Source organism: Vombatus ursinus, unplaced genomic scaffold, assembly GCF_900497805.2.
Source record: "Vombatus ursinus unplaced genomic scaffold, bare-nosed wombat genome assembly UNPS02015030.1, whole genome shotgun sequence".
Lineage (NCBI taxonomy): Eukaryota > Metazoa > Chordata > Mammalia > Diprotodontia > Vombatidae > Vombatus > Vombatus ursinus.
This window is the reverse complement of record NW_020954808.1, coordinates 1072300-1098446: the sequence shown is the minus strand read 5'-3', so window position 1 is coordinate 1098446 and position 26147 is coordinate 1072300. Positions and strand designations below refer to the sequence as shown.

General features: G+C 52.2%; 2 protein-coding genes across 2 annotated transcripts; one reads left to right on the top strand and one right to left on the bottom strand.

Annotated features, from left to right (window-relative positions):
* Nucleotides 1–76: 76 nt before the first annotated feature.
* LOC114031002 (prostacyclin receptor-like) lies at nucleotides 77–7083 on the top strand. Its single transcript, XM_027845990.1, has 2 exons — nucleotides 77–1144; nucleotides 2269–7083. Exons 1-2 carry the CDS (start codon nucleotides 356–358, stop codon nucleotides 2500–2502), a joined length of 1023 nt encoding a protein of 340 aa, XP_027701791.1. The 5' UTR covers nucleotides 77–355; the 3' UTR covers nucleotides 2503–7083.
* A 394-nt stretch (nucleotides 7084–7477) lies between these two features.
* On the bottom strand, nucleotides 7478–17825 carry LOC114031001 (calmodulin). Its single transcript, XM_027845989.1, has 6 exons — nucleotides 17679–17825; nucleotides 12100–12130; nucleotides 10309–10452; nucleotides 10027–10133; nucleotides 9702–9837; nucleotides 7478–9419 (listed from the first exon to the last, which is right to left on the bottom strand). The coding sequence occupies exons 1-6, from the start codon at nucleotides 17679–17681 to the stop codon at nucleotides 9391–9393; spliced, it is 450 nt and encodes a 149-aa protein (XP_027701790.1). The 5' UTR covers nucleotides 17682–17825; the 3' UTR covers nucleotides 7478–9390.
* Between the last annotated feature and the right edge of the window lie 8322 nt (nucleotides 17826–26147).

The following is a 26147-nucleotide window of genomic DNA, read 5'->3' as shown; positions in this document are numbered from 1 at the left end:
AGAGAGAGAGAGAGGAGGGAGGAGGGAGGAAGGAGGAGGAGGGAGGGGAGGGGAGGGGAGGGGAGGTGCATAGAGAGCCCAGAGAGGGAGCAGACAGACAGTACACAGGCAGAGTTGAGTCAGAGTCAGAGCAGAGCATGGGGAGCTGAAGACTCTCTGCAGACATGTTGGGAGAGAGGTGAGAGAGGTGAGGGTGATCTCGATGAGGGAAATCTGAGCACCCAGAGAGCAAAGAAAGCTTTAGGGTGAGGTTGGTAGGAGGGCTCCGGAGCTCCTTCTGCCCCCCTTGCTGCTTCCTGAAGGGCCATTGCCCCTGGGGCCCCGAGCCCCAAGGCAGCTTCCAGCCCTTCCGGGGATGCCTGAGCTATGCGAGAACCTCACCTACGTCCAGGGCAATGGTGGTCCAGTGACAAGCTCGCTGATGTTTCTGGCTGGGGTGGTTGGTAATGGACTGGCCCTGGGCATCTTGGCAGCCCACCGGCGGGTGCTACGGGCTCGCTCCTCAGCCTTCGCCGTGCTGGTCACCGGGCTGGCCGGCACTGACCTGCTGGGCACATGCTTCCTGAGCCCCGCTGTCTTTGTGGCCTATGCCCAGAACAGCTCTCTCCTGGGGCTGACTCAGGGGCCGGGGCTATGCCACTGCTTTGCCTTCGCCATGACCTTCTTTGGCCTGGCATCCACACTCATCCTCTGTGCCATGGCTGTGGAGAGATGCCTGGCCCTCAGCCACCCCTACCGCTATGCACAACTCAATGGACGTCGCTATGCCAAGCTGGCCCTGCCTGCTATCTACACCTTCTGTGCCCTGTTCTGCTCCTTACCTCTGTTGGGGCTGGGCCGGCACCAACAGTACTGTCCGGGGAGTTGGTGCTTCATCCAGATGCGCTCCGAGGAGGTGGCTGTGCGGGCCTTTTCGCTGGCCTATGCCACCCTGGTGGCACTGCTGGTGGGTGCCATCATCTTATGCAACGGCTCCGTCACCCTGAGCTTGTGCCGCATGTACCGGGAACAGCGGCGGCGGAGGGGCTCCCTGGCGCCTGGCCGAGCCGGGACGGGGCCCAGGGAGGGTGAGGATGAAGTGGACCACCTGATCCTGCTGGCCCTCATGACAGGCATCCTGGCCATCTGTTCGCTGCCGCTCACGGTGAGACCCCCTGTAGAAGGGGAAAGGAGGGGGCAGGGAGTAGCTCCTTTCCTTCAGTCTTCCTTGCCTTCTCTGCTCTCTCTGTCCCTTACCTGCACCTCGACTATGGATAAAGCCTTTTGCTCTTCTGGGCCTCAGTTTCCTCACCTACAAAATGAGAAGCAATCTTAAATGTCCCTTTCAGGCATGGCATCATGAATTGGATTGTGTACCCCTGTCTAGAGGACCTTCCCTCCTTGTCCCTCCTCCTCTTCCTCCTATTCCATAGCCTATAGCCCCCTCTCATTTCCTCACATGCCCAGCTATACGTAGTCCCTCAGACTGGAGGTATCTACTTAGTGCTCACCTGGGTCTCTCCTTTGTATCAGGCCACTGGTGTGCTTTGTGATGGTGGGAAAACTTCCTTGGTCTTCTGTTCCTCACTTTCTTTATAAAAAGGGGTGGTGGAGGTGGCGAGGGCTAGACTGTTTGGCTGGCGCCCAGGTAGGAGATGATCTCTGCAGTCCCAGGCAAGGCTGAGGTTCTATCATTCTGGTCTCCTCCATGGACCTCCCCGTGGGCACACAGTCCCAGTAAGATACCAGGTTCACCTCTCAGCTCTTCTGAGTGTGACTTTTCCTCCTCCTTTTTGGTTTCTTTATCTTCCCTTATCTTTTTGCTACTTCCCCACCTCTTGTTCCACTCGACTTGGGGAGAGGGGGTGTGGGAGCCACTGGGGTGGGGTGGAGAGTAGAAGCCAGAGAGAGGAAGTATCCGAGGGATGGTTTTAGTCAGAAGACCCGCATTGAAACATCTGTTTGGTAATTTTTGTAATTCGCCCCTTCCTTGTGACCTTTGGGTAAATTACTTCTGCCCTTATCTTGGGAAGTTGTAGGGTGCCTGGTTTTGACTCCTGGGGAGGGCGTGAGGGCTGGAAGTCCAAGGCGCCTTCGACCCCATCTTGTTTTTTGTGTATGGAGGCATCACGGCCAGAGGGGTTCAGAATGGGAGGAGATGGGAGGAACTGGGAACTGGGGCTCCTGGGTGCCCAAAAGACAGTTGGAGAAACAGTGGGGAGTAGGAGGTCTGATCCCCAGGTGTCCCAGGTCTCCTTAACCTGTTCCCTGACCCTCCTCCTCCCCCAGATCCGTGGCTTCAGGCAGGCCATCAAACCTGACCACAAGGACCTGGGAGACCTCGTTGCTTTCCGCTTCAGTGCCTTCAACCCCATCCTGGACCCCTGGGTTTTCATCCTCTTCAGAAAGGCCGTCTTCCGAAGGCTCCAGCACGTACTCTGTTGCCTACGGCCGGCCCCACCCATGGGGCCACCAGCTGTTAAGGTCCATAATTTCTCCTTTCCGGACACAACCCAGGGATGAGGCACCAGGCACCTGCCAAGTTTGATCCCCCAGCCTCCGTTTGCCATCTCAGCTCTTGCCAGGCTGGGTGGGACGAAGGAGGGGAGCTGTGGCTCCTTGGGATATGGGAAGAAAGACAGACTGTTGGTACAAGCAGGTTCTCCTCCAGGTATCAAAGGCAGACCCCCAAACCATGATATCAGAAATGGACCAAATCTCCAACTCTCCGTTTCATCTGTGTGACTCTGGCCAAGTCCCATTTTAGTTTTCTCATGTGTAAAATGAAGGAATTAGAATAGTTTCCAAGGGCCCTTTCAGTTTCAAAAGCAGATGAAATTCTCAGGGCCACAACTGGCCGTCTGGGTGGGGCTCAGACAAAGGAGGGGAACACAGGGGACAGACATATCTGGTTTCCTTACTATCAGCCCAGGAACCCTGGCATCTGGCTTGCCGGGGTCTCCGAAACCTTCCAACCTTGGGCTTTACCTCAGCGCTCCTCTAGGATTACCCCCTAAGTAGCTGCTCCCATAAAGGCCAGACGACAGAGGAAGGAAAAAAGTTTGTCCTGGAACCCAGGAAGAATAGCGATCTCAAAATAACTAGGCTCCTTGGTCCCTTGCCCCAGTTCAACTCAGCCCAGCCCAGCCCTCTATCCCCTATCCATCTCACTGTCTAAATATTTGGAAAGCCGGAAAGTTCTCAGTGGCTTCTGTATCCTCAATGTTAATTCCCCAACTCTGGTCCCCACTCCCTGCTACTTTCCCCAGCGGGGGGCCTCTCCCTCTCTTCAGTATAGGAGAGTTCAAGATTTCAAGGGCTTCCTTCCCCATCAGACAAGTTGCTCCTTGCAACTCCCCCCAAAAAGTCATCTTATATACTTCCACCCCATCCCCATCCCTAGTCCCTAATCAAGTTTTCTCCCCAGGGGAGATGAAGTGCCCCAAGGTGAAAGGAATGTCGGAGATGACCAGAGGAAGAGGATGGAGCTGGGGCGGTGGAGCGGGGTAGGGGTAAGCTGTTGGACTTGGCAGGATTTGAAGAAGTGAATGGTAGAGTACAAGAAAGAAAACAGAGGGGTGGTCGCAAAAGTGTGTGTGGGGGGCAGGGAGGGTAGTTCATAGACCACATGGAAGCATGTTCTCATCCAAATGTTGGGGAATGGGCCAAGGGACCCAACGCACTATGCCTCCAAGTCCTAGGTGAATGAGCATTGCAAGCTTCCTATTCACAGGGCAAAACCCTTAGGATCTCAAAGCACTCAATATCTGCCTGTCCATCGATGGCCCTGGAGTGATGATGGAGGTAGAGGATAGGCCTCCAGCTTCTCCCCAGGCCCTTCTAATCTCTATTCTTTTCCCCAAGTTCACAGTCCATTTCTGTGGACCCCAAAATGGGTGAGGCCCCTTCTAGGCCTCTGCATGCCTTTGGCAGTTCAAGGAGGGGGCTGGAGGCACAGCTCCTAATCTGGGGCACCAGAGGGAATGGTGAATTGGCATCTTGGCTGGAGGGTGAGTAGAAAAAAACAGCTTGACAGGCGAATCCCACTTCCCTTTTCCGGACCATGTGGGCTCCACCCTCCGTGATGTGCCTAGTTCTCTTCAGCTCAGCTCCTTAAGGCCCAGCACATTCTCTCATTCAGACCAAGCAGCAGGATTCTGCAAGACAGGCTTCCTTTTGGCCACTCGGGGGCACTCTTTGACCAGACGAGTTGAAGCTGCACCCATGCAGGTGACTTCTTAGCCTAGGGTGAGACACGGCAGCACAATGGAGGCGGGGTTCACCAGGACTCCTAGACTGTAGGACTGGCAGGGTTCCAGCCCAATGGAATTGAAAGAAACCCGGCCCAAGAGCCAGAAAGCCTGGGCTCAGTCCTTCTGCCACTAAGTCATCTACTGTGTGACCTTGGGCAGGTCATTTTTTGTCTGTTCCTTTGTGAAGCTGGACTGGACATCTATTAAGTTCCCAAAGTCACAGAACTTTAGAATTAGATGGAACCTTAGAAGACATAGCATGTAATGGAGTAGGAAGTGCCCTTGGAACATGGAATGTCAGAGCTGGGAGGGGCCTTAGAATATCATCTATGTTTGACCTTTTCGGTACTGGACATGCTGTCACGAAGACCTAGATTCAAATACCGCCTCTAAGATGGACCAGTTGTGTGACCCTAGATAAGTCATTTAACCTCTGATCCTATTTGCTCATCTGTAAAATTGGAGATTATAATTCCATGGGGTTCCTACATCGTAAGGTTGGAGTGAGGCTCAAATAAGTAAAAATTTGTAAAAAATGATGTCCGTGGGGGGTGGGCTGTGATTGGTCCAGGGCCCCAAGCCAGGATGAGCATGCAGGGACCCTCTCTCCCAATCCAAGTGCTCCTTTCCCTGTCTATGACTGGAAGTGTTTGAAAGTCAGACAAAGAGCCAGGCTGAATGTCAGCAAGAGGACATTCCCTACTTCGGGGTAACGGCCGATAAAAGTTGAATGTATCACACTATCACATGAAGTCCCTTCCTCCCCCTCTGCCTCAGTTTTGTCATCTGTCAGATGAGAGGGTGGGGCAGTCCCTTTGAAATGTGGCATGCAGGGGTTTTAAGTTAGGGAACCGTGGAGAAGAAGATGGATAGGCACAGCGAGGCCAGAGTCTGAGCCGAAAGTCCCACCGGGAAGGAATCACAGGACATTGAAGCTGGGATAAGGGAAGAAAAGAGATCCAGAACAAAGGGAAGGGAAAGTGAAATCCCACCTGCCCATAGCTCTTGGGCACGGCAGGGTGGAGCCCTGATTGAGAGGGCAGGCCTGGGAAGTACACTCCTGGAGGATGGGTGGGTTTGGTTTTTTTTGGGAGGAGGTGTGGAGTGGGATTCGGGCTAGGTAGCAACAGCTCTGGAGTTGAGGCCCTGAGTTCAAATCCCACTTTTGACACTACGTATGTGAGATTTTGGGCAAGCACTTTACCTTCGTGGGCCTCAGTTTCCTCATCTGTAAAATGTGGCGGGTGGGCCAGCTGGCCTCAGAGGTCCCTTCCAGCTCTAGGCTCCTAAAGAGAGACAGGAGCTGTAGACAGACCATTGATTTACCCTTATATTCGGGGTGTGTTCCAGTGTGACCTTGAGAAAATCCTTTCCCCTCTCCAGGGATGCTCATTTGTCCAACGCAGGAAGGAGTCAGACGGGAGCTGGCTTCCCAACAGACGGCTCCTTTTGGGAGCCGATCCCCGGGCCAGGAATGGACTTTCTCAGTCAATGACAACCAATCAAACAACCATGGTGGGGGTCGGGGGCGGGAGTTGTGCGAGAAATCCTTCGCTGTTAGAGGCCTTTCGGGCCCCAGATCCTCGGGGTTGCTTGAGGTTCTTTGCTTGGCGGCTGCCTCTCTCTGCTGGCCACCCGGAGACCCTCGCAGGCCCCAAGACAGTCCGGCCTTCGAGCGCTGGGGAGGGATCTCAAAGCGCTCAGCTCATTGCCCCCTTCTCCAGCCCACGGGACTCTGCACTACGCTCGAGGCACTGGTCCCGGGAGGATACAATTCTTTCCCTATCATTCACTAATTGTTTATTTAGCTTAGACTTTGTTTGGGGGAGGGGGCAGTTAAACGTGGACGTGACTAATAATGTTACGGCAATTGCCAGTCACAATCTCTCCGGGCCTCATCTTCCCCATCTGTAAAATGAAGGCTGCTCCCCACGCCCGGAAGGCTCCATCAACTCCATTCAAGCTTCAGCGTCAGGGTCCTACCAGGTATGCTGCGGCCCTCCGCCCTCCCCAAACGACCCTGCATGGGTCCTTCCTCGCGACTGCGAGGTCTTTGAGGGGAGAGCCCGGGCATCCATTCCGCATGTGCACCCCCAAGCCTCCCGCGAAATGGCCGGTCCTTGCAGACGGATGCAAGGCTTCTTCCAGCCTCCGCTTCTAGGTTCTAAGGCTATTTAAATACTCATCAAAAGACTCCTAGGTAACAGCAGCCCGCGGCAGAGGCGCTCCGGGAGGTTTGCACGAGCAGAGGCCAGACTGAACGCCGGATAAAGGAGGGAGCTGTCCTGCAGCAGCACAGGCCACGGCCACTCCGCAGCCGAGCTAGGCCCCTACTCACTTCCCCCAGAAGCAAATAACACCCACAGTTGCTTCCTGGATGTCTGCAGCAAAAAGGCAAATCCCTTAACCTTTTCAGGCCTCGGTTTCCTTCTCTGTAAAACAAGGGAGTTAGACCCGATGGTCTCTAAGATCCCCCTAAGAAACATGGCACGGTAAATGCTGGGTTTGCCATCAGGGGCTCTGGTCCCAGGGGATGTTGGCAGCTCAGCCCCGTTGTGGTGCCAGGGCGGCTGAGTGCCCTCTACCTTTACTAACCCCCATCCAAATCTGACTGGTCCCTCACGTCTATCAGTTGACGCTGGGCCCCCTCTGGGTAGCTGTCCTGCTGACCTCACACTCCAGAGCTCCACTGCTTACCCCTCACTGGACACAATTATGCAATTAAGCCCTATATTGTACCTTACTGTACTCTCCAAGGTGCCTCACACAGGCTCAGTGTTCATCAGTGACCATTCAATAAAGTTGGAACCCAAGGCCCTTCTCGCCTAGGAGGTCCTTGCATACTGCTGAACTCCTGACTGAGCCCTGTTTCCTTATCTGTTAAATTTGGCTAACACTTGCATTACCCACTTCATGGTCCAGAGCAAAACTCTGTAAAACTACTTAGATTAAAACTAGTGTATGCCATTTCAATAGCAATCTGGAAACTGTCCTGGCAGCTGGGTGGCACCATGGATAGAGTAGGCCTGGAGTCAGGAAGACCCGAGTTCAAATGCAGCCTCAGACTCTCACTAGCTGTGTGACCCTGGGCAAGGGACTTAACCGTTCACCTCAGTTTCCTCATCTGGAGAAGTGAACCACTTGACCCCGAATGGGGTCACCACACGTCAGACACGACTGCACAACAGCTTTGAAGTTGTTTTAGTGTAGGTACTACAGGAGACATAAGAATCAAGATACAGCTGTGACATCGATGCTTATAATTTCAATAGGGCTGACTTCCATGAAACAATAGGAGAAAAAGCAAACACGACATGCTAGAGATGACAAGGAGGAGGAAGGGAGCTCAGAGAAGGCAGGCTCCTGGGAGAGCCGAGGGCTCGGGACGATGTGCTCAGCTCCTGGCTGGGGGCCTGGGGGGAAGGGAAGTGGCCGGTGGTGACGTCAATCTGAGCGGAACCTCTCCGTGTCCCATTTCTTCATCTGGAAAATGGGGAGGCTGGCCTGGCTCACAGGGCTCTTGTGGGAAATGCCCTTTGTAAAGCAAAAAACATTCTCTACCTGTGAATTATCACAAAAGGGGAAGAGAGCCAGCCCAGGTAGTCACTGTATTTTATTGGAAAACATTGATCTATATTTTTCTTCACAGCTTGAACTGAACACAATATTGCCCGGTTTAAAAAAGAGAACAAAACAAAATAAAACCACTCCCCAATAGCCATAGCCTCGTCCCACCTTGCTTGCCCACCATGGCCCTTGGCTGGGTTTCCACCTCCCCTTCCCCTGGGAGGAAGGCACCAGGGGGTGGTTCAGGAGAGAAATCTCGTGTCAGGCCCTAGAAGGGTCAGTTTGATCCACCTGGGCATTGGGGGTTGGGGGTGTGAGAGGGAGAGAGAGGGGGAAAGAAGAACCTAAGGAGGAAAAAAGACCAGTCTGCCCATGGCTCCTTCCTCGTCCCAATGTTAAGAGAGAAACGGTTGTTGGTAAGAAGAGAGTTTGCTGATCATGCTATCCGGCGGCGGAGGGAGGGGATGACTAGCAGAGACATAGCACAGACGTGAGCGCCATACAGCTACAAGCGCAGTTAGTCACTAGAGAGACGCGCGGTGGGCCAGAGGGGGGAGCACAGACCGGCCCTCCTAGGGGCTCCTACATCGCTCTTATTGCAGCTATGATCAAGAATGGGAGTTGGGTCACCCCTCACCCCCAAGCTATATATGGATTTTGTCTGAAAAAGAAAAAACAAATCAAAGAGTCGAGCACATTGCCAAGCGACCATCGACACGTTCACTCAAACTGCGGGACTGGAGCGAAGAAGCCGGCTGGGGTGGGGAGAGCGGCGGGGATATTAGCACCAGATATTTACAGAACAGCTCAAGAGACTGCTTGAGGAGTGTGGACATTTACAATTTATACAAGGTGCCGAGGGAGCAGGGACACCTCTCCCCTCCTCTCCCACAGGCCAAAACTTGGTCGAGCCAATTGCTGGATTATTTGGGAAGAAAAGCCAATGGATTGTGTAATGCTGTCCATCCCTACCTCATTCCCTTCACCTGTCCTACCCCCCAATCAGTGTCTAGAATTCCCTTCTCCTCGATTTCAAACGTTTTCCTCATGCCCACCCACCACCCACCCCAAGACCTCAAGTCGGAACTCCTCTAGGCCTTTCACCATGGCCCCCCCCCCAAGGTTTTGAACACAGAACCACAGTGCCAGACGCATGCAAACATCTAAAGGGTTTGGCTTTCCTGCCCCAGGTAGGGTGTGACACTCTTCCCCACTCTGCTGCAGCTCCCGGCATGGGGCCAGCACTGGCCACCGAACACAGGGTGAGAAATCAAAGGGAGAGGAGGAAACCTACAGAGAGCCATGAAGGCAGAGATCCCCTGTGTGGTTTTTTTGGGGTGGGGGAGGGTCTGTCTGAGGGGTCAGCTCAGGTGCTGGGATGTCCAAGGGCAGAGAGGGAAGAACGAGGGGAGATCAAAGAGCAGTCATGCAGCTTGGGACAAATCTCATGTTGTTTTATGTCGGATTCTCAGTCGTCAGTCAGGGTTGGCTTAGAACCAGGTTATGCGAGTAAGAGTGTCGGAGAGAGAGAGCGCGCGCGAGAGAAGAGAGAGATCAAAGGAGAACGGGCATCACCAGCTGCCCGGGGCCTTCACTTCGCGGTCATCATCTGTACAAACTCTGCAGAGACAAGACGGGGGAAGGAATGTGCGTCAGACCTGGGGACCCAACTCTGGGCCGGAGACCCACGGCCTGCTCGCTGAAGGCACAATGTGGCTCCGCCTTTTCCCATTAACTAGGACGTGGGCAAGTGATGCCGGAGGATGTCACGAATGCTGGGAAACCCACCCCACGGTCGCTCCCACAGACCATCCCTCTGCCTTCCCATCGGGCTGCCGCCTGAGTTCCCTTGGGCTCCGCCCTGGGCCGGGGCTTCCCGGGGTGACGGAGGGGCAGACACACCTTCATAGTTAACTTGGCCGTCACCATCGATGTCCGCCTCTCGGATCATCTCGTCCACCTCCTCATCAGTCAGCTTCTCCCCGAGGTTGGTCATCACATGACGGAGCTCCGCGGCACTGATGTAGCCGTTCCCGTCCTGGAGGAGCAGATGAGAAAAGGCCTCACGTCTGCACACAAGTGCCTCCTTCACCTCCCCAAACTTTTCCATCCACCACCTCATTTAATTCTCAAAGTGACCCAGTAGTAGCGGCCAGTGCTGGAGCCGGGCCTCCACTCACAGCCTGAGGAGGAGGGGGCGCTGCACACCGCAGAGCCACCTGCCCACCTTGTCAAAGACGCGGAACGCCTCTCGGATTTCTTCCTCACTGTCTGTGTCCTTCATCTTCCTTGCCATCATGGTCAGGAATTCAGGGAAGTCAATGGTCCCATTTCCTGGAAATGGGTGCTCAGGTTAGAAGAGTTGGGAACGCAGCAACACAGACCATGCTCTCAGCTGGTACTTGGGAGACAACTTCTGGCCCCGGGAGGGAAATGCCAAACTCCCCAGCACGGGGGTATGAGGGCCGCCCACGGGCCCACACGTCCGCCCCACTTCCTCAGGGCTCACCATCTGCATCCACCTCGTTGATCATATCTTGGAGCTCGGCCTCAGTCGGATTCTGACCCAGGGATCGCATCACCGTCCCCAGCTCCTTGGTGGTGATGGTCCCATCTCCATCCTTATCAAACAGGGAAAAGGCCTCCTTGAACTCTGAAATGCGAGAGCACAGGGTCAGAGTTGGAAGGGACATTTTATTATATACAAGAGTATTGGCGTGAGTACCTCTCGAAGGACCCAGGCCCCTAACCAGCTCCACTGACTCCTCCAGGGCCAAATTACCCCTAAAGCTGCCTGAGCAGCAGGCCCCAGCCCAGCTCTACATCTGGGGAGAGAGCAGACAGTTCCAATCCGCTTCAGATGCATAAGTTTTAGCCTTTATCTTTACCCATCCTCTTTCCAAAGTTGAAAGAGAAGGCCACAAAAGGTACCAGCAGTCCCTAAGATGAAGCCCAAGGAGATGCAACCCATGTAATCGCCTCTGCCAACCCAGATTCCTGTCCCCACCCCTCCATTTGCATCTGGGGCAGCTTCATAACTGGAGCCGAGCAGTTATGTGTGGGGAGGTGTGGGGGTGGGCGGCAGCGGTGCGCGGATGGACGGACAGCGCGTGGGGAGGGAGGGCCGCCTGCTGAGCCAGAGGGCCGGGAAGCTGCTGGTGCTGAGTGGGAAGGCCGCAGCTGGGGCTGGGACGGGAGCAAGGAGGCGCAGTTGGCTGCGCGGAAGGTGGGCACATGGCTCCTATCCTCCCACTGGGTTCATTCTGGCAGCAGATGCTCCTGAACCCCAATTCCGCTTCACAGCTGCTGAGAACAGGAGATGTCCAGTTGCCATTCCCCAAAGGGTATTGTCTAGGGTGGCGTTTTGTTAACTAGTAAAGGGAAAGAAGAGGTAGGTGGATATGCGTGGGGAGAGGAGGAGCAGCAGTGGTGGTGACCGGGCAGGCAAACCTCAGGCAGCTGTCCCCATGTGCCTGCTGGCTCTCACTGTCTGTCTCCCTCAGGACAGCATCACCACGCTTTGGCCAAGGCCCACTGGGTCCCCTAGAGCAGGGCCTACGTCCTACAGGCGCACCGTTCTTAAGGAACGCTCAACGACACGACGGCTGAGGACATGGACTCCTGGCCACATAGGCTCACAGCTGAGAAGCAAAGTGAGGACGGGGAAAGCCGAGGCGACCAGGGCTCCCAGCAGCCAGGCAGGCCCAGAGAGAATCACCTCAGGCCAGATCTCCACCTGGGACACAAGCTCAGAGAAGCCTTTTCTAAGGGAACGAGAAGCACGGAACCAGATCTCTAACATTACCCTGTTGGGGCTGCAGGTGCCCCAACGGAGGGAGGCCCAGAACCTAAGCCATGAACCAGCTTCACTCAACATGGCAGTGGGGACATAGCTCACTGGTGATATCCAGCTACAGTCACTCAGCAAACAGCATTTAAGAGGTGGCACGCAGCACAAAGAACAGAAAAGTGGGGCTAAGGAGATCCGGGTTTGCCTTGTGGTCGTGGCTAAGCTGCTGCCCCTCCAAGCCTCAGGATCCTTAGCTGTAAAGGAGATACTGCCACTGCCCACCTCCCAGGTCTGTTGTGGGAAAAGCACTTGGCAACGGGAATCATGCCACATCCCCAGGACCTCTGTGCAAGGTGCCATAGGGGACAGCAGTATACCATACTGAGTCCCAGGGGCATTCCTGCCCTTTCCCCACAGCAGCAGGCAAGCAACAACAAGGTTACAGGAATCTAGTGGCTTAGTTGTAGACGTGTCCCTGGAGGGTATGGGGAGCGGGAGAAGAGGACTCACCTGCGATCTGCTCCTCGGTCAGCTGGTCAGCCTGGAAAAGCACCAAAAAGAGGAGTCTGTCACCGGGCTGGCCCACAGCCGTCATTAGCCACCTCCCACAATTCTTTAAAGAATCTCTCCTTTCTACCTCCTCAGGATGAAAAACCACTTTGTGCAGAGACAAGTCAGCATCCCTCTTGGGGACAAAGCAGCTGGGGTGAGGGTGGCAAGGGGCATGGGGTAGGGGCAGAGCCTTTTCTGGAGCTATTCAGTGCGTCAGGGGCTATACTAGGTTGGAAATTCAGTTCTGGATTATGTGTGTAGAATGGAGAGACTGATTGGCAGAGGAGGGACTGGATGCTCTTGGAGGTGTTCTGTCATGATGTGGTGGAGGGCATGAAAAGGGCTCCCTCCTCCCAACAACAGCATTTTCAAGGGGAAAGAAGCCTCCCTGAGCTGTGAGTTTGTGCCTTTATGGTGTCATTGAGGAGGCAGGGAGCTTCCTCCCGAGAGGCCTAAGCAAGCAGGTCTAGAAGGTTCTGCCAAACTGAAACAGGTCAGTTCTTGAGCAGGGGGAGGGAGTGGAGGTGGTAGCACAGACCTGCACCATTAACCCAAATCCTGTCCCTACGAGTAACAGGAAGCCTAAGGGTACAGCATTCTTCCAGGACTGCCACACTCCAGGGGAGGCTGGGAGCCGAGCCCCATCTGGGCTGGCAGGCGGGGGCTGGGGCTGCTCCATCTGCCCCACCCCCTTCTCTGGGGGGGGGGGGAGAGTGCTGTGCTGTTCTGTTCTCCTCAGACTTGAGGGGCAGCTGTCAGGGAGGGGACTGCAGTAGTGGCAGTCACTGCAGGCTCAAGCTGTAGCTGGCTTCCCTCACCACGCTGTAGTGTTTTTAACCCTTTCTCTCCCTCCCTGCCATCCCAACCCGACGGGTCAGGCTGAGGCTGAGGCTGGTCCACGCTGTACTGCAGAGGCCCTCCTCCCAGGGCAGGAATGCACTTCAGGATGCTTGAAAGCAAGCCAGGTCACAGAATGGGGGGAAGAACCAACTGAGCACAGCGACGCGTAGGCGAAGGGCTGCGCTGGCCCGGAGGCTGCCGGCCCAGAATTCAGCAGAGGCAGCTCAGAATCTCTGCCCTGGCCCCACAAGCGGCTGTATGGAGGCCCACTCCACTTGGATCACTGTCTCAGACAATGCCTCCAACTCCCTCTCAAGATCAGTGGTAAGAAGGCTCCTACGGCTGTAACAGATACCTTTTCTTTTTTTTTTCCCTTTGGGAAAAGGAGACTTCAGACCCACAGGAAACGAGGCATGACTGGGCAGAATGGGAGGGATGTCCAAGTCACGGAGGAAAGCAGGGGGACAGAAACAGCCATTCTGAAGAGAAGCCGGGCTGATGGGAAGAGAAGGCCTTGCCTTTCTCCAGCCTCACTAGCCAGAGCTGCCCTCTTCCCCTGCCCCCACATGGAGGCCGCAGTGCCAGCAGCTGAGCTGTGCTGGAGGAGGCCAGGCCAGGGCAGCAGCCCTTCAGAGGCCTGCAATCTCATTCAGCGAGCTCCAGCCTCTAGAAGACAAAAGGATCTGCCCTGGTCCCCTCCATCCTGACACCTGAGCAGACGGATCACAGAAGGAGCCAGGGAAGCAGGGCAGAAAGGAAGAGGGGCAAAGGTGGGGTAGGTTCTCCCGATGGACACACGCTCTTTTCAGCAAGCAGGCCAATGGCTCCCCAGCCAGGGCCAGTACTGCAGGGGCTGGGGGAGGGGAGGCTGCAGGAGGCAGAGCCAGCCTGCTATTCCCTACCTCCATATTCTAGTCTCTAAGCTGGGTGACTGAAAAGAAGGCAGGGGGTGGGGAACGGCCCCAAGCTCCACAGGTACTGGGTGAGAGCAGACACTGAGTCAGGGTCTTCAGGCCATCCAGGGAGCAGGTCAGCAGGCTAGGCCAAAGTCTGCCACGGGGGAAAGGATTCGTTCCCTCCCACCCAAGCGGAAGCAAGTGCAGTGATGACAAAATGAACTGCTGTGGATTCCCCAGAAGTGTTTCTGAGGTGGGAGACCCTGAAAGCTGGCATCAGGGAGGTAGCGGTGGAGATAGGAGGGTGGGAGGGAGAAAGGAACCCAAGGCAAGTGAGGCTTCTCTCTCAGCCAATACCAGCAAGATGGGAATGCAGGGTTTTTTTGGGTATGTGTGTGGGGAGGGCGCGGGGGTGTGTCGCAGAGTACGAAAGAACGGTTCTTCCTTTTTTCTCTCAAAATTCTAGCTGTGCCAAGGAGGAAACAAACATCTGGGACAAGTCACTCACCATCTCGGTCTCATCAGCTAGAAAATGGAGGAGTTGGAAGAAGATCATTGCTCAGGTCTGACATTCTATGCATGACTAGGCCCCAGGGGGAGGCCAAGAGGGCTTGGCTTGGGAGGCAAGAAGGCTGTTCCTTAAGTCAACTGGTGGTAGGGGGCGGTGTCCTGAAAGTCACCACCACTGGTCAAGTCTCAATAACCCCCTCCACCTCCTTTAGTGAGGGGCTCGGGCCTATCACTGAATCAGAGAAGGTAAGAGCTCTTTGGGAAAAATCTCACTGGCAGTCTGGTCCAAGTCTGACACCAGGCAACGTGGCCAACGAGTGATGGGCACTAGACTCCCAGATAACCCTCAGGACCAGGAGAAAGGAGACACCACATTAGCTGCCTGTTTCAGAGAACACAGGTAAGATGGTGGGGCTGCAGGCTGCACCCAGCAGGATGAGAATTCCAGCCCTTCCCCCTGTGCAGAGGGAGCTGGCTCTCCTCAGCTGGGAGGAGGTCTTCTGGGCTTCCACATGGACCCTTACTCTTTTTTCTCCCCCTCAAACCTCAGTTTCATTGGACTTCATTTTCCAAATGCTACCCTGGGCAACTTCACCCACCAGTTCCTGCACTTTTGGCACCCTTGGCCAAATTCCATTGTGCCTGACCCCCTCTCCCCCAAAGCCCTAATCCCCCCCACCCCCCAACTGGAAATCCTTTATTCCAACATTCCAGAAAACCACCTGCAACCTCTAACCTCTTCCCCCAATCTCAAGCCTTAATTTGCAATTCCACCTTTTTGTACCAAAGAGAGTCCTTCCTACTCAGGCCTGTTTATCTAACACCCCCCCCCCCCCCCCAGTGGGCAGGCCTATGCTTCAAATTATCCTTAAAACCCCACTGTGGGCACAAACTCAATTCCCAGGAAAAACCCATCGGTTAGCTCCACACCCCTTCCACGCTTTTAAGTCATTCTCTGTAACCTGGAATATTCTCCCAAACACCCTCATTTTGCACCTCAGCCTGACCACTTGCACCCTGGGTCCTACTCTTCATCCACTTGCCTAATACGCAAACCCTGTCCATCATTCCCACAGTTCCACCTTCCCTCTGAGCTCCTCCAGCTCCTCTCTGTTCATCCTGCCTCCTACCCAGATTCTCCCCCCTCCCCCAGGCCCTTCCCTTTCAAGCCTTCACCCAGCGCCACACTCCTCATCCTCCTTCCCTAGTTTCTTTCCCCCTGCCCTTCACCTCAAGAATTTCAAGAGGAGGAGGCTGTTGTCTTCACACCTTCTCTTTCCACCCTCCACTTCTGGCCTGCTGAGCTCCTCTCTTATCCCAGTGCCTTGCTCAGGGCTTGCTCAACCCCTCCATTTTCCTCCCTATTACACATGGGATCTTTCTCTCCCCCCTTCCAATTCCTTCTGCAAAGACACCAACTAGTTCCCAGGTTCCAGGATCCAATTATCATCCCACCCCTATCTGCAGGATTAACTGTCACCTCTTTCTCTCCCTTTTCCCTAACATACCAACTGCCCCCAACACCTCAGGAGCCAACATTCCTCAGCCAATCGGGGGTTCAGTCTCTCCCGTCTTCCCCCTCCCCATCACTTCCACAAGGCTGCTCTGATCCTTTCCCCCAACAAATGGGACTGATCTCTCTTTCCTCTGACTCGGGGTCTAATCATCACCATCCTCTTCAAGGGCCAGCCTTAACCCTCCATATAATCCTTTTTCTTCCCAAGGGTTCAAATGCCCCCTCTTTTCCTGGCAAAAAACAACCCCCTCTTCCCCGAGTCCTTTTAGTCCCCCCCCCCCCCCCCCATACCACTCCTCTAATCCTTTTCTCAGAGTTGTTTTTGTCCTTCCCAAACCTCAGGCAATTATCCCTACCTATTAATCTATTAACTCCACCATGGTCCAAGCATAACCTCTCAGTGTTAAACTTAGCAACCAACTGTGTCCCTTTCTCGCCAAGGTCCTCTGTCAGGGACTAATATTGCCTCCTTCTTTAAATGCTCACCTTCACTGGCTCCCTTCTCCTGGACTCTCAGAACCAGTGTCTGCCTTCCCTCCCCAAGACCAACCTTTTACCATCTTCTCTGATCTCTAGGATTCAGTCACCCACCTTTCTCTTGGGTAAATCCTTCTCCTCGAGGGTCCTCTCTGATAGCAACAATCACTCACCCTGGTGGCTGCTTCATCTGGAACCAGCTATCCTCAAGAACCCCATCAGAACGAATCCCTTTCCCCATTCTACATAGATCAGCCAGCTGCCCCTCAAGATTCAACCCCATTAGGGTCCAAACCCTCCCCTCTCTCCCTCCAGGGTTTTCTCTTGGTCAGAACCAAGCCCTCCCCACCCCCAATCAGGGGCTTTCCTGTCAGAACCAGCTCCCCTCCCCAGAGACCAACTCTCAGTGGTCTTTCCCAACAGTAATGCAAATCCCCAGCTCAGGGTCTCAACTGTGCTCCTGGTCAGAACCTCCAGCCAGGTCCCACCCTTGTCTTCAACCCCCCCCTTTAGGGATTAGCCATCTCCCCCACTTCCAATCCATCAGCCCCTTAAATGTTCCTCCTTGTTAGGGTTCTACCCTCAACTGCTGTCTTCTTCCCCTTCCCTCCCCCCTCCCCCACACAGTCCTCTCCCTAGGGATCCTCCTGTCAGGCTCCTAATCTCCATTTCAGGGTCCAATTCCCAATAACTAAGGTCACCCCACCCACTTCAGAGCCATCTCCACCCCACCCCAACCATCTGTCCTCAAATGGAATTATCTGCCAGAGTCAGGGTTCAACCCTCCATTATCCGCCTTCCTCTTGCCAGTGAAGACCATCTTTACTCGGTCCCCGCCCCAAACGTGCAGGGCTCTTCCCTATTAAGAGTGCAACAGCTCCGCACCCCAAGTTCATTCCCATCCCCCCGGCCCCCATTCCGCCCCTTTTCCTTTCCGCCCATCCCCGACCCACCCCCCGGGGCCCTCCCCCGCACGACCCAAGCCCCCCCTCCCCTTTAGAAACTGACCATTCCCCTCCCCCCACGCCGCCTTCCTGGGGTCAAGACCGAAGCTAGCCTCCCTCCCTCCCCCTCCGGGGGTCTCATCTTTACCCCTCCCCGCACACCTTCCTTCCCCCATCATCAGCGCCCCCCCTCCCCAAAGTCAGCTCTTCTTCTCCCTCCACCGTCTGGGTACAGAACTGACCATCCGCCTCCCCCAAACAACCCCGAGGGCCTCGCGGGCTAACACTGACCACCCCCCCCCCCCCCTCCCCTCCCCCCCCTCTAACGGTTCCCCCCCCTCCGCGCACACTCACCATAGCGGGACACGGGCGCTCTGGGCACCAGAGGAGGAAGAAGAGGAGAGGAAGGAGGAGGAGGAGGGAAGAGCGGGGGTCGCGCGGCGCTGGGAACGAGGCTCCGAGCGCAGCAGGGGGCACAGCTCCTGCCGGATCCGCCGCCGCCGCTGCGCGCTCGCGCCACCACAGACTGCAGCGCGCGCCGCCGACAGCCTCCCCGCCTGCGCCTGCGCCTGCGCCCCGCCCGTCCGTCCTCCCGGCCCCGCCTCCACCAGATGCCTTCCCCACCCGCTTCAGCTCCGCACTGCGGTGCAGGATCCCTCCGCCCGCCCCATTCCAGCCCTAGTCTGTACGGGCCCGAGCCGGATCTATCCTTGGGGTGTTGCGCACCCCCGCCCCCGTCCGCGGCCCAGGGACTATTTTCTCTCCTTTAGCCGTAGCGGACTTGGTGGAGGGGCACCAATGGTTCATGCGTAACACGATTCTTTCCCCCCCCACCGTGTGAACTAAGCCATCATTGGTCCGCAATGGCAGCGGAAATGAGAGGGGCTCGCCAATTGGTCCGACGTTCCCTGCAATGCGTCAAACCGGGTCGCGCCACCGCGTGGGGTCAGAAAGGGGGACAGGGAGAGAAAAGGTGTACGTTGGAAGGAGAGGACGTATCTCCTGGGAGTGAAGAGATAACAAAGAATTTTAAATTGTTGAAGAGACAAGGGCCTCTTTCTTCTAATCGAGGCCCCTACAGGGACAGTGGTACGGTGCTGCAGCAAACGACCCCTACATTGCCCTCTTCCCACCACTTGTATGGTCTGACCAGGAGGATGCCGTCATCACGCAGCTCCATTCTGGACTTGGGCTGGAGAGGCGGGGCCAAAGGGTCACGTGGCCAAAGAAGACCACGCCCCAGGGAGGAGAAAGGGGAGGGAGAGATGGTTTTTCCTTCCCCCTATCCTCCATAACAACCCCGAGGCGAGGTAGGCCTGAAGGCTGGCCGCCTGTCAGTGCGCTGCCCCCGGCCTAGGGATGGACCTCTCAGGACCCTGGGGGTGTGAGATCAAGATGTCTCCTCCACCATGGGGTCCCAAAGCACTCAACCAGCCCCAGCATCTTAGATAACTCGTGCAATGTCAGAGCTGGGAGGCCATTAGAACGGGATGTCAGAGCTGTGGGGTGAATCTAGAACAATGCGTGTCAGAGCTGAGGCGAATCTAGTATAAGAAATATCAGAGCTGGGGGGGGGGGCCTTAGAATAGGGAATGTCAGAGATGGGAGGTGAATCTAGAACAAGGCATGTCAGAGCTGAGGTGAATCTAATACAAGGAATGTCAGCTGGGGGGGCCTTAGAATAGGGAATGTCAGAGATGGGAGGGGACTCAGAACTGGGAATGTTAGAGCTAGGAGGGCCATTAGAACAAGGGATGTCAGAGCTGTGGGGTGAATCTAGAACAAGGAATATCAGAGCTTGGGGGGCCTTAGACTAGGGAATGTCAGAGATGGGAGGTGAATCTGGAACAAGGTGTGTCAGAGCTGAAGTGAATCTAGTACAAGGAATATCAGCTGAGGGGGCCTTAGAATAGGGAATGTCAGAGCTGTGGGATGAATCTAGAACAAGGCGTGTCAGAGCTGAGGTGAATCTAGTACAAGGAATATCAGAGCTGGGGGGCATTAGAACAGGGAATGTCAGAGTTGGGAGGGGACTCAGAACTGGGAATGTCAGAGCTAGGAGGGCCATTAGAACAAGGGATGTCAGAGCTGTGGGGTGAATCTAGAACAAGGCATGTCAGAGCTGAGGTGAATCTAGTACAAGGAATATCAGAGCTGGGGGAGGTGGGGCTTAGATCATAGAATGTCAGAGTTGGGGAGGGGAGCTTAGACCATGGAGTGTCAAGACTTAGAACATGAGATATCAGAGCTGTGGGGTTAATCTAGAGCAAGGAATAGCAGAGATGGGGCTTAGACTATGGAATGTCAGAACTGGGCGGGCCCTTAGAACAGGGAATGTCAGAGTGGGGACAGGTCTAGAACAGGGACTGTCAGCTGGGAGGGAACCTAGAGCAGAGAATGTCAGAGTTGGGAATCAGTCAATAAGCATTTATTAAATACCTACTCTGTGCCAGGCACTGTGCTAAGTACTGAGTATACAAAGAAAGGTAAAAGACAGAAGTTCCTGCTCTTGATGATGATAACATGCAAACAGTTATGTACAAACAAGCTATGCATGTGATAAATTGGAGATGTTCAACAGATCGAAGGCATTAGAATTAAGGGGGATGGCAAAGGCTTCTTGCAGAAAATGTGCTTTTATCCAGGACCTGAGGGAAGCCAGGGAAATCAGGAGGTGGAGATGAGGAGGGAGAGTATTCTAGGCTTGGGGATGGGCTGTGCAAAGGCGGTGGGTGGAAAGCTGCAAGGTCTTGTTTGAAGTACGATAAGTCACTGCTGGCATCAGCCAGTGGCACTAGATTGCAGAGGAGGGTAAAGGAAGGGGATTCAAAGGGCACTGGCCTCTCAGCTCTTACCAACTCTGCCCTGCTCCTCACTCAGTCTAGGGTTACACTCAAGAATTGCGGACTATTAACAATCATAGGCAACTGGGTTCCAGATCACTAATAGTAAGAAAATGAAAGTCAAAACAACCCAGAGATTTTACCTCATACCCTGCAAATTGGCAGAACTGGCAGATGGGTATAGTCAATGTAGGAGAGGTTGTGGCAAGATAGGCACACCAATGAATTCTTGGTGGAACTTGGTTAGTACAAGCATTCTGGAGAACAATTTGGAATTATGAGAACAGTGATTAAAATGTTCCTACCCTTTGGCCCAGAGATTCCACTGGCAGGCATAAAAATAAGGAAGTCATTGATAAAAAGAAAGGTTCCGTATGCGCCAAAACATTTATAGCAGTATTTTATTTTTTGTGGTAGTAAAGAAGTAGAAACAAAGCAGATGATTATTAATTGGGGAATGGCTAAAATAACTGTGGTTCATGAATGTATCAGAATATTACTGTGTTCTAAGAAAGGATAAATCTGAGGAATAAAGAAGATTGTGGAAAGATATACACAATCTGATACAGAAAGAACCAAGGAAACAATATACACAATGACTTCAGCAACGTAAAGGGAAAAAACCAATTTCCACAAAATAGTCAAAAGTGAATGTTGCAAAATTACAAAGAAAAGCATGACCCCAAAGAAGAGTTGATCAGAAGATACTTCAACTCTGCTCTTTTCCAAAGGTGAGGAATCCATCAATGCGGTATATTGCGTCTGTTTTCTGATGTACTGGTCATTTTTGCTGATTCTTTTCCTCTCCCTCTGTTTCTTCTTTTTTTTTGTGTGTTTTGTTTTTGTTTTTTTTTCTTCTTTAAAAATATTATTTGTTATATGATATGGGAGGAGAAGGGGGAGGGAGAGGAATACTGGGGAAAATTCTGATGATGTTTTTAAAAAGCCCTTAAGGATATAAATAAAATTATTTGAAAAAAAAGAGTGTTGCAAAATTCCAAAGAGCAAACTTGGCTCCTGAGAAGAGATATGAGAAGTTGCTTTCCCCTACTCCTTTGCAGAGGTGGAGGGGCCGTAAATTTGAAACACTGCATTTTGTCAGATATCTTTTCAATGCAGTGATAAGTTTTTGCTCACTTTTTTTCTTCCTTATCTTTCTTTTCTCATTAATTATTATATGGGATGGATCTGTAGGAAGGGTGAAGGGGAGGAATACAGAGCAAAATTTAGGTAAAAATTTGGGTGTTTGACAAACGAAAGATAGTGAGACAAATTCATTTTAAAAAAGCTATCAGGACTGGAAGAAACTTCAGAGATCCTCTCGTTTTACTTGAATTCTTCTTTGATCTCCTGTGTTGTCCATGTGGCTCCACACCTCATCCTGAGCCACTCTTATCTGTTACCCTGATCGATCCTTTGTAGGTCCATCTGATGCACTTCAGCCCACCCCTAGATCTTTTGACATTATCCATCTGTTATTAATCAATCGATCAACCAATAAGCATTTCTTCAGCTCAATTCCAGTGTCAAGCACTATCCTTGGTGCTAAGGATGCATGTGGAGTGTCCCCCTCTGGGCTTTCTCCTAGCTCTCACATTTGCTGACAGTTTGGGTTCCCATAGTGTCAGTGGACCACTGCTCTCCTTAGAGTTCTAGAGGGTCTGGGAGTCTCTATCTAGAGTGCTTCTCCTAATATCCCAGCTGACATCAATTAGCATTAACAGAGGGATATTTACTAAGAAAAGAGATGTACAAAAGCATCCCCCAAGCCCAGAGTACATTCTCCCATTTGTACACGTTCAGTCCTTGGAGAGAGAGGGCTCAAGTTAAAAGCACAAAGGCTCTGAGGCACACATGTAGGGAACACATGCAGATGAGGGGTGCCTCATAGTGTCTGTTTTGGGGAGTCCTTTTCTTTCATCAACCAGTCTCCATTGTTTGCTTCTATATGTGGCATTACCAATGGATGAGTTGCTTCCTTGTTTATCTGTTATAGCTCCATGCAGAACTTAGAGCCTTGGCTGATGGATCAACCCACTGCTATATTTAATTAAGTTGCTTCTCAGGGGCTTCCTACACAACTCAGGTGTTGTTACTATTGGCTGGTTCCACTAGTTTCTACTATTATCTCGGCTCGTTGAGGAGACCTCTTATGGTTCTTCTGATCATTTGAAGTTCACAAGGTTGTAGCCTGTTCTGTTCTGTGTCCAGATACTCTTTCACCTAAGATCAGGACAGAATAAAAACAAAAGAAACAGGTACCATGTGTTCAGGGACATATGGCAGCTGGGTGGGGAGATAAAATTGCTGTAGCTGCTGCCCTCTCCCTACCTGGAGATTTGTAGTAGCTCTTCCTCACCCAAAAGTCATCAGGAAAGAGAGAAATGGGAAAAGAGCTGAGAGAGGGTCATATTAATCTCTGCCAGTCAGTCAATAAACATTTATTAAGCACCTACTATGTACTAGGCATTATGCTAAGCACTGTATGTGTATGCATATCTTTCTGTAGGTAAGTTCGGTTCTTTTAAAATTTAATTTAATTTCCCCCCACTTAATAGTATTTTATTTTTTTCCAATTACATATAAAGATAGTTTTCAACATTATAAATTCAGTTCTAATCCAGTCATAAGTTCTAACATGAAGGCCAATTAGAAATTCTTCATCACCACAGTATTAGCACCTCAGTCACTTATGACTGGAAACTACATTCCAAAAAGATTCACGTGTTAAATTGGAATCAATCAGAGAATATTGTGAATGCTCTTTATAACCCATATGAAAAAGCAAATTTATTCATGTTTCTTAAAGACAAAAACAGAATAGTCCCTGCCCTCAAGAAGCTTACATTTCTTCCAGATACTTCTTCAAAATCTACATAAATGGCTAATTAAAAAAAAAAAGACAATCTTCTCCCTAAGGAAGCTCATTGCTTTGGACCTACTAGAGGTCTGGCCCAGGTTCAGTCCTGGGAGAGCTTGGCTTTGAAGGAAGGGGAATTTAGGTTTCTTTTTTCTCATACATGTTAGCTTGTTATATCTCCACTCTGGTGCCATGGGGGGAAATTGTTTAAGGTATAGGTTTTTGGCTCATGTCTAGGGTCCTCCTGAGAAGAGAGTAGAAAGGTGCTCAGTGTGCAATATAAATCAGGCATGGGACAGGTATTTATTTTGTATAAACAAGTGGTAAAAGACAAAAGACTCACAAGGGTGCGTTGACAGAGAGACTTAAAGCAGAATTTTATAACTTGTAACTACTGTTATCCTCTCTCAGGAGGCTGATAACTGAACCTCATCAGAACAATGCAGTTTGTGGGCCTTGTGATGAGGCATTACACATTTCACCTTGGCTTTTCACTGTCTAAACAACTCCTGTTCCATGTCTTCTGCCAATCTAGGCCAGGACCAGGGTGTCTCCTCTCAAAATTGTGTTGGTGGTCATGTACTGTGAGGAAGGAACTATACTTCTCTCAGGCAGCTCTCTACCCCTATGTCTCAGGTGTGGTTTTCCAGGTCTTCTTCTAGGACTCAGCTGGTATGATTCTTGTCCAGACAGTCATTGCCTCAGGGCCAGCTTCATTTTTCAGTGTATCCTGGAGTCAGGAAGATCTAGACACTTACTGGCTGTGTGATCCTGGGCAAGTCACTTAGCCTGTTTGTCTCAGTTTCCTGATCTGTAAAATGGGACTGATAACAGCACCCACCTCCCAGGATTATTGTGAGGATCAAATGGAATAACAATTGTAAAGCGCTTAGCACGGTGCCTGGTCTATATAAATGCTAGCTGTCGTTATTATTAGCTAGAGAGTTGCCCGCTCTGACTCACAGATGCCCAGGAGAGAGAGGAGTATTTCCTGTTTAATAACCAGAGCTACTCTTATCATGGACCTTGAAGCGGTGTCATTGTCCATATTGTCTCTCTTGGGTGTGTCATCCATAAAGTCAAAGATGTAACTTGGGTAAGGAGAGGGGGCCAAGTGCTGACAATGGTCGGGGCTGCCTTGGATCACTTCTCCTTCCCTAGGGAGAAAAGCCACCCCCACTCCCACCCCCCTAAAAAATCCCAAACCCAACCACTTACAACTGGCTCCTGGAGAGAGGAGGCCTGAGAGCCGGCAGAAGGGTGAGCCTTAACCCCTCCTGGAGGGCCTCCCAGACCAAGGATCTTTTCTTCTCCCCAACAATTTTCCTCCCCAAGCTGCTCAAATTTTCCTTTGGACAGGGGGATAGGGGACAGGGGATGAGCTTTAGGCCAGAGTGCATCTGGAAGGACTGAGAGTCCATCTTTCTTTTCAGCAGCTTATCTGGAGCTATGAGACCAGGGCATCACTGTCCTACCTTACTGCCTTAAGGGAGGCCAAGCCTCAACAGCCTAATTGACAGAGTGCTGGCCTGGGAATCACAAAATCACATGAGACCTCTGGACCTCAGTTTCCTCCGCTGTAAAATAAGGATGTTGGACAAAGGAGGTTGGCCTCAATCCCAGCGAGAGCTGAATGAACCTTCCTTTCGGACCTCAGGAAAGTCACCTCCCCTCTCTCAGGTCTTGGTTTCCTTTTTTGTAAAAATCAAGGAATTGATCTATGTGATGGTACAATGGGAAGGCTTCTGAGTTTGGGGTTTGAGTCCTGCCAGTGTGACCTTGGCCAAGTCACTGGGCTTCAGATCCTATTCTTAACACACACTCTCCATGTGGTCCCAGGCAAATTCGTCCCTTCACCTTCTGAGCCTCTGTGCTTTCTTCAAGAAGATGATGGGACTAGATGACCTTGAAGGTTCCTTCCAGCTGAAAATCTATTATCCCTAATGTAACTTATAGCTCGCATGGAAATTTGAGGAATTTTTTGTGGGGGGAGTGGTTTCATGTCCTTTCACAGCCTGCATCCCCAAAGCATCTTATCTGCTGTTTATCTAAGTTACCTCTCTCTGTCTTTCTGTCTCTGTCTGTCTCTCTGTCCTCTTCTCTCTGTCTCTGTCTTTGTCTCTTCTCTGTGTCTCTCTCTTTTCTCTCTCTTTCTTCTCTGTCTCTGTCTCTCTCTTTTCTCTCTCTGTGTCTCTCTGTTTCTTCTGTCTCTCTCTTTCTGTGTCTCTTTCTTCTCTCCCTGTTTCTCTCTCCATCTCTCTCTATCTCTTTCTTCCTCCCACCTCTGTCCAGTTCCCAGAAATCAAGTCTCTTAACTGAATGCCAAATGTGAAGAAAGAACTGACCTTAGGACCTAATTATCAAGAATAATTAGCATAAAAGGGAGTAGAATGGCCTTATTTCTAGGGACTTGGGGGTGGGGTATCCTCTAGTGTCTGTCCATCCTCTTCCCCCATCCCTGATTTTTAGGCCACTTGCCCCAGGTGAGAAAAAACCAGTCCAGCCCTATATAGAAAGGTTCAGTTTTGTGCCTCCAGAGCTCAGTAGCTAAATGATATCGTGGCAGCTCCAGTCATGTTAATCCCCTGAGGGTGGCACATGCCACAGATTCTTTTGTCCCTTGGGCTCCTTCTGTGTGAAAAATAGAGGAATGTGCCAAAGAAAAGACAAATCTGACCAAGGAGGTGTTATAAGTATGAAGTGATTTTGGGTGTTTGTGTGTATATATGAATGTGCACAGCTAACACTTGGGAGTATCTGGAAAAGCCTCTGGTAGTGTTTGAGTTGAGCCTTGAAGGGAGCTAATGAGCTGAAGAGGGAGAGCACTCTAGAACAGGGGTGGGCAGGTGGGTGGAGGGGAAGCCTGTGCAGTGTGGTGGCTAGAAATGGAATGTCCCAAGTAGTGAACTGCAAGGTCACTTTGAGACAGAGAGACTGCATGAAGTTGAGAGTCATGTGTAAGCCTAGTGAGATTGCCTGGATCCAGATTGTGGAGGACATGACATGTGAAGCAGAGGATTCTGAAGGAGAGCCTGACATAGTGGACATGCCAGGACAACCTGGGTTCAACTGCTGCCTCTGATGTGCATGACTCTGGCCAAGTCAGTTAGCTTCTCCTGT